General features: G+C 39.0%; 1 protein-coding gene across 3 annotated transcripts in view; it reads right to left on the bottom strand.

Moving 5' to 3' along the window:
• pacs2 (phosphofurin acidic cluster sorting protein 2) overlaps positions 1-14,477 on the bottom strand; it is an 86,929-nt gene that overhangs the window by 30,078 nt on the left and 42,374 nt on the right. For all 3 annotated transcript variants that reach the window (XM_086158356.1, XM_086158373.1, XM_086158365.1), the window contains exons 2-5: positions 2,895-2,982; positions 2,594-2,683; positions 2,360-2,485; positions 896-1,058 (exon numbers count right to left, since the gene is read on the bottom strand). In XM_086158356.1, coding sequence (XP_086014482.1) covers positions 896-1,058; positions 2,360-2,485; positions 2,594-2,683; positions 2,895-2,982 — 467 coding nt within the window. The remainder of the gene's footprint in view (positions 1-895; positions 1,059-2,359; positions 2,486-2,593; positions 2,684-2,894; positions 2,983-14,477) is intronic.

Below are 14,477 nucleotides of genomic sequence, written 5' to 3'. Positions count from 1 at the left end.
AATAAAATTCACCAAGAATTCACCAAGACCTGGATGACTGAGAACCTCCACATATATAAATAAGAATAAAAATAAAAATAAAATAAAAACAAAAATAAAATGAAATAAAATAATTTAAATAAAATAAAATAAAAATAAAGATAAAATAAGTTCTTCAGAACTGAAGAAGCCTCTCGAATGAGGGCTGCAACCTCTTCAAGTGAAGAAATTCAAGTACGGTTTCCATAAGAAGATGATTTCGACAAGAATTCACCAAGACCTGGATGACTGAGAACCTCCACATATAAAAATAGGAATAAAAATAAAAATAAAAATAAAAATAAAAATAAAAATAAAATAATTTAAATAAAATAAAATAAAAATAAAGATAAAATAAGTTCTTCAGAACTGAAGAAGCCTCTCGAATGAGGGCTGCAACCTCTTCAAGTGAAGAAATTCAAGTCCGGTTTCCATAAGAAGATGATTTCGATGACTGAGAACCTCCACAAATAAAATAAAATAAAATAAAATAAAATAAAATAAAATAAAATAAAAATAAAAATAGAAATTACAAAAAACAATAATAAAAAATAAATAAAAAACAAAAATAATAAATAATAAATGAATGGTAAATAAATGATAAATAATAAAAATAGTCAGGCATGGAAGGGTTAAAGCGCTTAGCCGGTTTCTAAATATATAATTGCGGCGTTCGGTCCACGGAGCTTGATGGAACGTGAATCTTAGCACTTTCCATGATTGTGTCGGGGGGGTTGGAACCCGATGATCCCTGCCCTATTTAGACGCTCTAACATAAGAGGTGATTATGGCGGGAACGTGCTGTTTTAATTGCATAATGGGGAGGCGTGGACGCCGTGTGTGTGTGTGTGGGGAGGTGACAACAAGCAAGGCATACCAGAACATTTGATCTTCTGCCCCCCTTGCAGGGCGGCCTCCTCGTGGTCTATGGGCTGACTGGACAGGGAGAAGATCCAGATCTCGGCCACTTTGCCCAGCATGTCCTTCTGGTTGCTGCACAGCGGCAGGACCTGACCCCCCTCCGTCGGGTGCTGCATCACCTGACGGGAGGAATTTTTACAGACGGAGCCAAAAGAGATTTCTCAGATGTGCAAAGCGGTGAATGAAACCCACCCACACACACACACAAACACACACACAGCTGTGTAATACCAGCTTTCCTCTGTCACATGTGACGCCCAGCGGTAGAGTCGTGCTCCCAGCCTCTCTTGTGGTTTAACCACTCCTGGTTTCCTCCTTATTTTCCTCCCGGTGGCTGAGTTTTTTTCTTCCTCTCAGCTGCTGAGCTCTTAATAAGCCCCGCGGAGCTTTGCGAGCCACATGGGGGTCCGGGGGCGGAGGGGCCGCCGGGAATCCTCCGGTATTATCGGTGTGTAACGTGAACGGCTGAGTATTTCAGACGGATCCTGTGGCTTCTCCGCGTGTTCTTTCATCGCATTTATTTTCAAAAAGACGCCTCGGTTAAAACGACGCAATGTCACTCCGAGTCGATCGCGCTTGTGGGAAATCAAACCGTCCACTTAGGAGGCGATACGGATTCATTTTGACTTATTTTAAAGACGTTAAAGTGTGTTTTTCCACTTTCATTTGGAGTGTGACTCCAAATCCAGACCTCCGTGGGTTCATACGTTTGATTTCCGTTGATCATTTTTGTGGGATTTTATTGTCGGCGCATTCAACTATGTCAAAAACAAAAATATTTCGTAAGAATATTTCATTCATTCAGATCTAGGATGTATTAATTTAGTGTTTCCTTTATTTTTTTGAGCAGTACATATACATACATATATACATATATATATATGTATATATATGTATATATAAAACTGTAAAAAAAAAAAAATTAAAAATAAATAAATAAATAGAATTTAAAAAATATATACATCTATAAATAATAAATAATAAACAGATGAATAATAATTAATTAATAAAATAAACCGTAAAAAAATTAATTATATTATTATTATATATTGATTTTTTAATTTTATTAAAACACTTTATAAAAATGTTATAAAATTTTATTCAAAAAAAAAAAAAATATATATATATATATATATTGATTTATATATTGATATATATTGATTTTTTAGTTTTATTTTTTAACAGTTTATTTTATTATTTATTTATTTGTTGATTATTATTATAATACTATTTATTATTTGTTTTTCTTTTTTCATTCTTTTAAATTGCGATGTTCACAATTTGATGCCGCTATCCTATGTGCTCCCCAATTGCAAGTTTTTTTTTTTCTGATTCTGATTCTCAAATATTTCGATAATCCATATAAATGCAAAAAACATATTTTAGGACCCGAGTGTGTCAGAAAATGTGCAAACTGCACCTCGGCCATGTCGATGGAGCCCAGCGCCAGGGTCTTGTAGCCCAGGATGGTGCGGTTCTTGTACCTCTTCCGCCTCTGGAGCATGATCTGCAGCTTGTTTCCTTCGCGTTTCAAAAAGTGCGGATACTGCGGACAGCGAGAAACAGACGAATAAAACAAAACAAAACCCAGAATGAGATAAATATCCGGTGTTTCGTGTCAAAAAACCTGCTGAGTAAGATGATTTTTTTTTACCTGAAGTGAAAAGGTGAGGGCCAGATCGGTCTCCACTGAGCCAGTAGGCGGCAGCACGATCTCATGGGACCTCAAAATCCGCTTGGAACCCTGCGGGGGAAAAAAAACAATAAGTCGTAAAACCCCTTTTTTTCCATCTTTAGCTGGACAGGAACCTCCTGCCTGGTCTTACGCGGGCGATGAAATGATCGCAAACCCGGTTCAGCTCGTCGCTTTCGGTGTTTCAGGTGGATGATTCAAATCCGTGAAGAGAAATTTGAAGACCAAAAAAATAAAAAAATAAAAATATACACGCACGCACCTGGATTTTGACGGCGATGACCACGGAGATCAGCTCTTTATCCAGTTCTCGCAGGACCACCAGCTTCTTCAGCGTCAGGCTGCACAGTCTGGGGAGAAAACAGGATGAATATTTAAGATAAAATGAGATGAGAACAACTTTATTTATCCCGAAGGAAATTGCTGTGCCAGGGTTTCAAGCAAAAACATAACAATAATAGAAATACAATAATACAATACAATAAATACAATATAATATGAACTGTCAAGGATAAGGCTATCAAGTAATAAAAATAAAATCAAATTAAAAATAAAACTTGATAAGGCTATCAAGTAATAAAAATAAAATAAAATTAAATTAAAAATAAAATAAACTTTATTGATTCCTTTATTAATATTCCTTTGTCACAGCAGCGTCACAGTTAAAATGTCAAAAATAAATATGAATGTAAATGTAAATAGAAAGACAGTTAGAAGACAGAAGATATCCAGGAATAATTAATAATAATAATAATAATAATAATAATACATGCAATTTGTATAGCACTTTTCAAGGTACACAAAGACGCTTAATTGACAACATAAGGGAACAGGAAGGATGAAAAATACACAACCAGAAGGACGACAACAAGATAAATAGCATGACAATAGCAATGACAAGAATAAAACAAATAAACATTTCTCTCTATCTTTTGCTTCAAGCTAAAAAAAAACCCTTGCCTGCACAAACTGCGTATGCAGGTAACAGCCGAGTGTAATATAGGTGTTATAAACCTCCAGGAATAGTCGGGGGTATTGACACAGCACCCCTGTGATATTTCAATAACGGAAAAAAGGTTTACACCCTAAGCATTAGATCACAGTGTGTTTGTGTGTGTGTGTGTGTGTGTGTAGCCAGAGGTCAGTTTTACGCCTCCGCTGTATTTTACCCGTGCCGACACGTCGACTCGGACGATTGTATCGCGAAAGGATCGGCGGATATCAAATTTATGTCTTCCCATAAATAACAGATAAATGAGCTGCGGACGAGAGTGATTGAATGCGACGAGTCGGGAGCATAAAAACCCCGCGATGGAGTCTGGAGGCGCACGACCGCTCACGGACGGCGGCGCTTTCTAATGAACGGGAAGAAATCACTGATTCGTCTCATAGCAACCATTCATGGAAAGGTGAACTTCTTCTCGAGTCGCTGCAGATTCGCAGTTCTGCAGTTTCAAGGCTGTTTCTCCCAAAAACGATTGGCGGATGAAGCTGAAAGGTGTTTCGTGGGGTAAAAAGCTTGGCGCGCAGTTTCAGCACGAATCGGGCGCACGTTCTCCGAAAAATTGCAGCGTCTAAATCTCTAAATTGCTTTTCCCGCGTTATGAATGTTTGCAAGAAACACACACACACTTACGTACACAAAATCGCAAACAGCTAAATGGCTAATGTTTTTTAATTGCAGTGGAAAAAGCAGGGAAAATTAGCTTCCGTTTCGAAAAAAAACAAAAAAAAGACAAAAGGCTGTTTAATTTTATATAATTTTCACATTCTGTGAGAATTTACATCCTGGATTTTCACGAGCGCCTCTTTATATTCGACCCTATGATTGACAGGTGACCCGCCCGGGTTAAACCCCGCCTCCTGCTCATTGACACTTCTGATTGGCTCCAGCCGCTCCATCAAATACTACACATGAAAAATGAATGAAGCTGCGTCACATCCGTGAACCTTCAAATAACATTTTTAGGGTTTTCAATGATGAATATATTCATAATTTGCTGCTTGGGTTAAAATGCACATCTCCAGAGAGGCTTTAGATCACAAGAACTTTTCTCAAATTCCTCCTCTTGTTAATCTCGCTTCATGTGAATGCCAGGATAAACCCCCCTTTCAGCTGTGTGTGTGTGTGTGTGTGTGTGTGTGTGTGTGTGTGTGTGTGGGCTAGCAGACGGGCCTCCGACCCTAAAGGGGATCCCGGTATTGTTCCTTCTTTAACAAGCTTGTCACGATTTTTTTTTTTTAAGACACTTCCTCACAGAAGCAAAGTTTTTTTGTTTTGTTTTGGTTTTGTTTAATTTCTCCGGAGGCCTCTCTGGTCCTTTGGGCTCCACAGAAGAAGCAACAGGCTCAATCTGGAGTTCCCGAACCATTTATCATCCGGCTCTCCTTTCTGCGACGAAAATTAGATGCCGTTCCATCAGAATGACCTCACTCTTAAATTATTTGGGCACAAAACAGCGGGGCGTTGAATGTCATTCAGCAGTAAAAAGGGACGGGGGGGGTCGAGATCTAACAATACGTGAGGTTTATTTGTCACAACCGGTTAAATATTTAGGGTCGAAACTGCAAGAAATCACATTTTTCAAGGAGGAGGGCGAGGAAAAACCCGGCTCCTAGCGGGGACACTTTGAGAAGCATCTGGTTTTTGTCAGACGAGGGTTAGAGTCCAAGCCGCCGCGAGAAAAAGGGAAATATTGCGATGGAGGGACGAAGCGCCGACAACGGAGGGTGTGAATGGAGACCTTTCTCCGGCGAGGCGAGGAACCCCGGGCGCCGAGAACCCACGGCGGTGAAGGCCAGCATTGTCTCCGCCTCGCTTTCGCACGTACAATACCCAGCATTCTTCTGGTCCTCCTTTGTCTTCTCGCCTGCTTTCATCGCTTCCAAGCCCACGGCTCCCGTCTACGTCCGCGACGCAAGGTGGCTCCTGGCTCGCGAGCGGAGGCCGAAGTGGAATCTGCAATTTTTTTTTTATTTTTATTTTTTTTTTTTTTTAGCGTTTTTGTTTCCTTTTAGCCCTCGTAAAAAGGGGTTGAAGCGGCTCCGCCGGCTAATCTGCCCAAAAGAACATCTAAAATGCTTTTTATAACGTAAAATTAGCGAATCTGTAAGAGGATCTGTGCTGACCCATTTCTCGGGGGAGAAAGCCTGAAGGCAGGAGTGATGGGGAGAAATTAGAAAAGCAGGTGTTTCATCAAGTTTCAGGGCCAGCGCTTATGCTAACTAATGCTACCGATCCATATATGCTGCTAAGTTTAGCTAAACAATTTAAATAAACATGAGTCAAGGTTTACACCATGCAACTGCTTGGCTAGTTTATTGAAAACACAAAAGAGTTAGATTTGAAGCTACCGTCGCGTAGCATCAATTCCAATTGGCCAGTGTTTATGCTAAGCTATGCTATCGTTTCACATATGCTGCTAAGTTTAGATAAACAATTAAAAAAAAAGAAAAAACATGCTTTACACCATGCAACTGCTTGGCTAGTATGTTGAAAATGTGAAACAATTCCATTGTAAGCTACCGTCGCGTAGCATCAATTCCAATTGACTAGTGTTTATGCTAAGTTATCCTATCGATTCACATATGCTGCTAAGTTTAGATAAACAATCAAAAAAAAAAAAAAAAGTCTAGGTTTACACCATGCAACTGCTTGGCTAGTTTATTGAAAACGTGAAAGAATTCCATTTTGAGCTATCGTCTCGTTGCATCAATTCCAATTGACTAGCGTTTATGCTAAGTTATGCTACCGATCCACATATGCTGCTAAGTTTAGATAAACAATTTAAAAAAAAAATTAGTCAAGGTTTACAACATGCAACTGCTTGGCTAGTTTATTGAAAACGTGAAAGAATTCCATTTTGAGCTATCGTCTCGTAGCATCAATTCCAATTGACTAGTGTTTATGCTAAGTTATGCTACCGATCCATATATGCTGCTAAGTTTAGATAAACAATTTAAAATAAAATGAGTCAAGGTTTACACCATGCAACTGCTCGGCTAGTATATTGAAAACCTGAAACAATTCCATTGTAAGCTACCATCGCGTAGCATCAATACCTGTTGACTAGTGTTTATGCTAAGTTATGGTACCCATCCATATATGCTGCTAAGTTTAGATAAACAATGAACAAAAAATAGTCAAAATAGTCGAGGTTCACACCATGCAAGTGTTTGGCTAGTTTCTTGAAAATATGAAGCAGTTTGATTTGAACTACCGAAGCATAGCATCAATTCCAATTGACTAGTGTTTATGCTAAGTTATGCGGCCGATTCACTTACGCTGCTAAGTTAACAAAAACTAAACAAGCAAAAATAGTCAAGGTTTATTTTATGGAACTGTTTGGCTAGTTTATTGAAAACACAAAAGAGTTAGATTTGAAGCTACGGTAGCATAGCATCAATTCCACTTGGCCGGTGTTTATGCTAAGTTATGCTACTGATCCACATATGCTGCAAAAAGAAAGAGCCGCAAGGACAACCTGGGTAAGAAGCTGGTCCCTGATTACGGGCAAACAACCTGAGGTGAAGTTTTAAACATTTGCAAAAGGATATCCTGTCATTCTTCGACACATGGCAGTCATGTTTTAGTACGTTGCCATGGAGACAAAAAGATGCAGGCGGGACCTCGGCGCTGTTTTTTACTGCTAGCGGACGACTTTTACAGTCCGATGGCTGCGGGCAAGAACAATTTCCTGGATCGTTCCACCTCACAACCACCATGTCTGAGGGAACGGAAATACAGGAAATCCTTCCTGCTCAGTAAGACGGCAACCGTGTAAAATAAAAAATCAACCTGCTGCGGTTTTTTAACACATTTATCTCTGAAAAAGAAAAATAAAGCAGATGTAAATTAGTCAAAACAAAATGAAACAAACACTGATTCATCAGATTTACGCGCCAAGTAACTGAAGTTCAACCCTGAACATCAGTCCAGAAGGAGACCAGGTGGCCAAACGAATCCTGCTGATTAATTTCTCCACACACACATACACACACACAAACACACACACACACACACTGTTTTTTTTTTCTGTTCTTCTGTTTTGACCTGCAGAAAAAGCAGCAGAGGAAGGAATCAGATATCCTCACACACATTTATGTGAGCCTCTGCACCCATGTCGAGGGACACACACACACACACACACACACACACACACACACACACACACACACACACAGGGGACACACAGCTCCTCGTCCGGCTGCCAACTCAGCACAGATGCACTGGCAAAGGCCGATTTCACGACCGCCGCCGCTTCGTACGGAAAGCGTACGGGTTCCAGCAGAGGGCGCACAAACTTTTGTTTAAACTAACATTAACAAACCTTTAACTAGTTGTTAGCAAACCCAGGAATTCGTCTGAAATGACCTTCCAAAGTTGAGGCGTTTCCCATTTTCAAGCCTGAAAGAATTCGTCGGCCGCTCCTCCCAAGCCTTCGTGATAAAACTTTAAGACAGCAGATTAAGAGAGCTGAACAACCGCACAACTGTTGGATAAGGATGGAGCAATTTTCAGCAGAGGTAGCAGAAAATTATCCAAAAATATACAAGAAAAATAAAAAATAAATAAACCGAAAATTAGATAATAAAAAATTAGTATAAAAATGTTAAAAGCCGTGTGATTTGAATTTTAAAGTTGGGGTTTTGATAAAGGAAGCTCACACCAAAATATCAGGATTAACAGAGTTTTGATATTACACCCCCAACTCCGATAGCTCTAATAAATAAACTCCAAGCGCATACACACACACACACACACACACACACACACACACGAGCATCAGATGTTAATTTCGGTCTGCTGGATCCGAGCAACTCCCTGCTTCTTCCCCGACCCTTGAAAAACAGGCTGAAATATGATGTAAGAATGAATAAGGTGTCGGATAACAAGAGATGCGGCTGAAGCCTCGGCTCCAGAAAGCTTTCTTAATCTCCAAATAGCCTAAGTTAAAAACAAAATTTGGTTCGAAAGTAGAGACAAGCATGAAAAATAGCGATTTTCTCAAAATTCTCAAAAGCCGGCACCCGGATTTCGGCATTTCGATGATTTTATCTGGAGATTAGAATATTAGACGAAAGATGAACATGGAGAATTTACCATTTGAGATACTCGGCTTATTTTGGTTGGTTGAGCTTGAGGTTTAAATCACTGGGATGAGAAATGTAAGAAAAGTCTACAGTTGCGTTTGAGTAGATAGAATCATTTAGAAAGGACCCCGAAATGTGCAGTTTCAAGAAAATTATCCTTTTTTTAAAAAGGTTAACCAAGCACTTTTGCACTCTTCTTCCACCTTTGGAATTGTTTAAGGATGATTTGAGTCGGTGAAAAACAAGAACCTTAAAAAGGTCAAATGTTTTCAAAACCGAATTGTTCCGTCGACGGGTCTGACTTTAACACCGGCTCAAAATCACTGTTTGAAAGAAAAATAAACACTTTTTGGTTAAAGGGGAACATTTTGAAAGGCGAAAGCTTAATGTTTTTTGCTAGCAGGCCGAATAAACAGCGTCGCTAAAGCTAGCAAAGCTAACTAACAGCAAATGCTTGAGTATCTGAATCTGTGAGATTAATTGCACTAACAAAGTTGTGCATTTACAAGTGAAAAGCTGTATAAAAATATTTAAATTAAAACTTAGGTACCTTTAGTATCCATTGTAAGCTGTTAACGAAGCTACAACCAGTGTCATGCTAACACTAAGCTAAACTCCCGAGCGTCACATGTTGCGATAGTAGCATGCTAGCATCTGGCTAGCTAGCCCAGGGGTCGGCAACCCGTAACACCCAAAGAGCCATTTGGACCCGGTTTCCTCGGAAAAGAAAACTCTGGGAGCCGCAATTACTTTTTGACGTCTAAAATAAAGGTACCACTGAATATATGGCTTTTTATTACCTTTACACTTTGTATAAACAAGTGAGTAGTGTGTTGCTTCTGAAATTCACAAAGTATTACAGAGAAAATTAAATTTTATTTATGGAATGAACTCATTTTGAGCTTTCAGAGCGTGTAGCGGAGCCTTGACCTGAATTTTGAAAATAAATGGGGAAAAAATCACTGTGTCAGTAAACAGTAGAAAATAAATATTTGCAAAATATCTTCATAAATATTTATTTTACCTGGTTTATGGGTTTATGCTCCTGAACTTCTGCGCACAGCATCTGCAAATCGGGACTTTACCGGCCGGCGGGTATACCGGCTCCCGCGAGTGTGACGTTATATTAGCAACGAAAATAATAAATATAATCTTATTTTAACATTTCAAGATCACAAAAATCTTCCAACTTGGAACTAAAAGTTAAAAAAAGGAATTAACACAAATGAAATACACTTCAAATTAAATATTTATAATTAATTTTCCCAAGACACTCGGAGCCGCAGTGTAAAGATGCCCCGTCGTCGTCCACCGTCGATGCGCGAGCGCGGCGTCGAGGGGAAGAACCGTCAACAAACACGTCTTTGTGCCATTCTGAAGCGGCTAGTAGCCATTTTGTTCAAGAGCAATCTGTTGTTATCAGCCGGGCTGCAGCCGTCCGGCCTCGCGTCGGCGTTCGGCACAGACTGTTTTCCCTGCAGCTGACAAATCACAGCGTAACACCGACCACTCGGACATTTGTTTACAACACAACCTCAAATAAAAACATATCCGCCATTGCTATAAACAAACGGCTGCGTCGCAAACGTGACGCAGCAACGCGAGGTACCAAACCGATCCATTCGGTTCCTCGCCATCCATCAATACTTGGTTCGGAAGGCGACCGTGAGCCTCCTCTCATCAAGATGGCGGCGACCTCTGGGTCAACGGGAAAGTTGGTGCTCCAGGCGGGAAGAGTCAAGCTCAAACCCGCGGATCGGATTACCACTTACATTAGAAACACAAGACTCGCAGCAAATGGGCATGGATGCCGCACACACACACACACACACACACACACACACACACACACACACAACATGATGGACAATGAAGGGGAGGGGGTTTAATGTATTTTGGGGATTTGTTGATGTCGGGCAAACAGAATAAAAGGCTCTAAAGTGACCACTGAAAGACTGGAGAGCCTCTGATAATACAATTGGATTTGGACATTTTGGTTTCTCACTCACATACAGCATGGATTTCCAGCGGTTGCCATGGCGATACTCCCCCCCCGCCAATGTGGGTTAACAGACAGCCATCAGTTATGAATAAAGTAGAGCGCCGCCAGACAGCGCGTAAGTGTATGTTTGTGCGCGACTGAATCTGAGTGCTCGTATCCTCGCAGGCTGGAAGGCACTAAGTGTGCACGTGACAGTGATGCGGCTCCGATATGTTTTCCGATACAAAGCTGCGTCCTGGCGAGCGCCGCATGGCGAGGCGCGCATCCGCGCAACGTTTCAGATTTAGAGTTTTCGCGAATTGCCGAAGTGTTAATTGGGGACACGCTCACTGAATCCATAGCCTTCTTATTTCAGAATTAAAAAAAAAAAAAATGTACATTTTTATGAATAAAGTAGAGCGCAAAAGTAGAGCAAAAAAATGTACTTTTTTTTTTTTATTCTAGAGCATTTCTAACAGCATGTTAGTGTCTTAAAAGCCAAAGATGGAAATGATTGTTTTTAAAAAAAATGTGGAATAAATGTCCAGATCTAATCTGAATTTCTGAGATTAAGTCTTACGTTCTAGATTTTCTGGAAAAAAAAAAAAACTTAACAAACATGAGTGACTTGTCAATGAGAAAAACTAAAATAAACCGTTGAACGGTCAAACGTCCCAACGTCAATATCACAATTTTGGCAAATTATCAACTTCTAACTGCAGGGAAAAGTCATAGTTTTCTTTAAATCTTCTTCTGAGAAGCCGCGTGAGATTTTTCCAACAACCTCTTTGTGAGAGCGACGTCACTAAACCAGCAATCACACTTTAAATGTTAATAAAGGTATTCTTTGTTGCACGTTGATCTTTATTTCGTGTTAGTAAGGATACAATGTTGTTCAGAGGTCAATTTCAAATGATGGTTGGGCGCTAAATGTTTTCTTCTTTCTAGGGGGCGTAATAGAAAATAATATATTTATTCTCCCTCCTCTCCACATGACCCAACCATCTCTGACCTTCTCCCCGAAACATCTACCATGTGTCGTCCCTCTGATGGACCATCCTGGTCACTCCCAAAGAGAACCTCAACATCTTCAGCAAAACAACAATTTCCTTGTACGAGACACTGTACATTGACAATAAAGCTTTTGAATCTTGAACCCATTCCTTTACCTCTTTTAATCTATTTTAATTTCAAATCAAATACATTTTAATAACAACTATTTTGTTTTTTTGTTTCTCTTCACGTTTAAAACCAATGTGATGTCTTTTATTTCATACCGACTAATGCCATCTTAAACTATATTATGTAGTACATTGTACGTTTTTTTCTTGTGTAACTTGTATTTTTGGACTTTTTTATCCAAAATGGCTTTTTTTTACCATTTTAAGTTTAACTTATTATTTTTAATATTATTATTATTTAGGTTGTCATCCATTCTTCTCCTTTCCAGAGCATACCTCCACCTCTGTAGATGTTCCTCAACCTGTTCTCTGCTCTCACTACAGATCACAATGTCATCTGCAAACATCATGGTCCATGGAGATTCCTGTCTGACTTCATCTGTCAGCCTGTCCATCACCTTTGTAAACAAGAAGGTGCTCAGAACTCATCCCTGATGGAGTCCCACCTCCACCTTGAACTTCTCTGATACCCCTACAGCACACCTCACCACTGTCTACACAGCAAGCATACATGTCCTGCACCAGTCCAACTCCAGATTTCCTCATACAACACTGGAGCACCCTGTCATATGCTTTTTCTCTGTTTTTTTTTTTAATAAGAACCAGCAGCACAACTTTAACCCTGGTGCCATCTTAACATTGTGTTTACTCCCCTCGTCCTACGGGTCAAAAATGACCCATAAGACAATCTTTGCACCCTAGTGGTGTACAGCCACATGGAAACATAAACAAAAAAGAAATATCACTTTTTCTAATGAGGGGTCTCTTTAGGAAAAGTCATAAAATTTCAAGTTGGAAAAAAAATAGGTTAAGGTGTTTTTTTTACAGCTAAACATGGTAGTGTTAGAAGATTGAGGAAGGTATATTATAATATGTATATATATAATATAATATATAATAGGTAGATTGATACCACCAAGGAGCTCCACTGAACGCCACAGGAGGTTTTTCCTACCTGAGGCTATCAGACTTTTTAATTCCTCTTCCCTCAGCCGCAGGGAATCTTCAAATCTTTGTACTTAAGACCTTAAAACACTTAATAGCCTTAACCTTGACAATTTATATTTTATTGTATTTCTTATTCTCCCTCCTTCCTACGATTATCTATTACTGTCACGTTTTTGCTTGAAACTCTGGCACAACAATTTCCTTCGGGATAAATAAAGTTGTTCTCATCTAATTTTTTGTTATCTTAGAGAGTTAATTTTTGACCCGCAAGACAACACAAGGGTTAAATAAGAGCTGCTATCAGCCAATGAAATATTCATCCAAATATCAGGATGCAAAAGGCTCCGTGCACGTTCTCATCCCACATCTGATGGTCATTATGTGTGAGAGTCAACATCCTCCTCCCCCCCACGTTCTCATGCAGCTTGTTTTCCCAGCGCCAGGAGAGCGGCGCTCGCCGAAAACCCGACTGACCTGATTTCGTGTCTCTTGGGATTCTGGAAAAAAAAAAAAAAACACATCCTCCCACCAGGGTTTTTTGTTTGGTTCGAAGGATCTTCTTCTCTGAGTCAAGCCGCTAGTGGCCAGAAGAGAAAAAAGAAACAAAACAAAAACAGAGAAACGTGTTTCCACTAATTCCACTATATATTTTTTTTTTTTTTTTTGTGCTGAAGGTCTTCAACGCCAAACGATGGATAAGATAATTCCCTGGGTTTACATGTTTCTTTTTTTAGGGCACTCGATAATACTCTATATAATAATGAGGGGGGAAAAAAAAAAAGCGTAAAATCTTTATTACACTGTAATGAAGGTCATCGTCCGTGTTAGAGGTGGTTGTTAAATTTTAATGACATTATATGAAATATGCGTGCAGAAAGTTCAATTAAATTGGCATTGTTTATGGGAATGACATGATTGAATATTATTCCAATACACGTGTGTGTGTGTGTGTGTGTGTGTGTGTGTGTGTGTGTGTGTGTGTGTGTGAATTATCAGACTCTGAATCAGAAATATATGATTGATCCCAGAGGAAACTGAGTGGTCTTGGATGTACTATATAGACAGAAATAAAATCAATAATTGGGAAGAAATTAGCAGGAATAAATAAATAAAGATAATAAAATAAATTGAATGAAATTAATAATAAATAATATATTTCATATTTTTTACAATTTATTAAAGATTAGAGTTTTACTTTGGGACGAGCCCTGCCTAAAAAACATCGAGGTGTGTGAAAAAACACTGCCTTCAACCAGGAGCTCATTGCAGGCGCCTTCTGTGCAATAAACGGATAAAATCTGAGTAACCACATCTTTATTTACAAAGTATGGATATTTTTTACAGCGTATTTTTAATGCGTATTTGAGGAATTCATGATCAGCTACGGATGTTGCCGATATTTACATTTTCATGTATATATTGCTTTTTTCACTGTAAATACTTGAACATTTAAAAAAAGATTTATTTTTTTTTTTGTCAAATTGAGTTAGATGTACCTTCCTTGTTGAATGTAATATATCATGCTATAATGGTCACATAAGTTGGTCATTAATTATACAATTTTAATGGTGTCATTAAAATAATAATAATGTAAATTGTTTAATTTTATCTTATTTTTGGTGATAAATTAATTCAAGCAAGA

The sequence above is a fragment of the Fistularia commersonii genome, chromosome 1 (genome assembly GCF_037954325.1).
Source record: "Fistularia commersonii isolate RoL2024-O1a breed Wild chromosome 1, RoL_Fcom_v1.0, whole genome shotgun sequence".
In the NCBI taxonomy this organism is placed as follows: Eukaryota; Metazoa; Chordata; class Actinopteri; order Syngnathiformes; family Fistulariidae; genus Fistularia; species Fistularia commersonii.
Note: the sequence above shows the minus strand (reverse complement) of the source record. Positions and strands in the feature narration are given on the sequence as shown.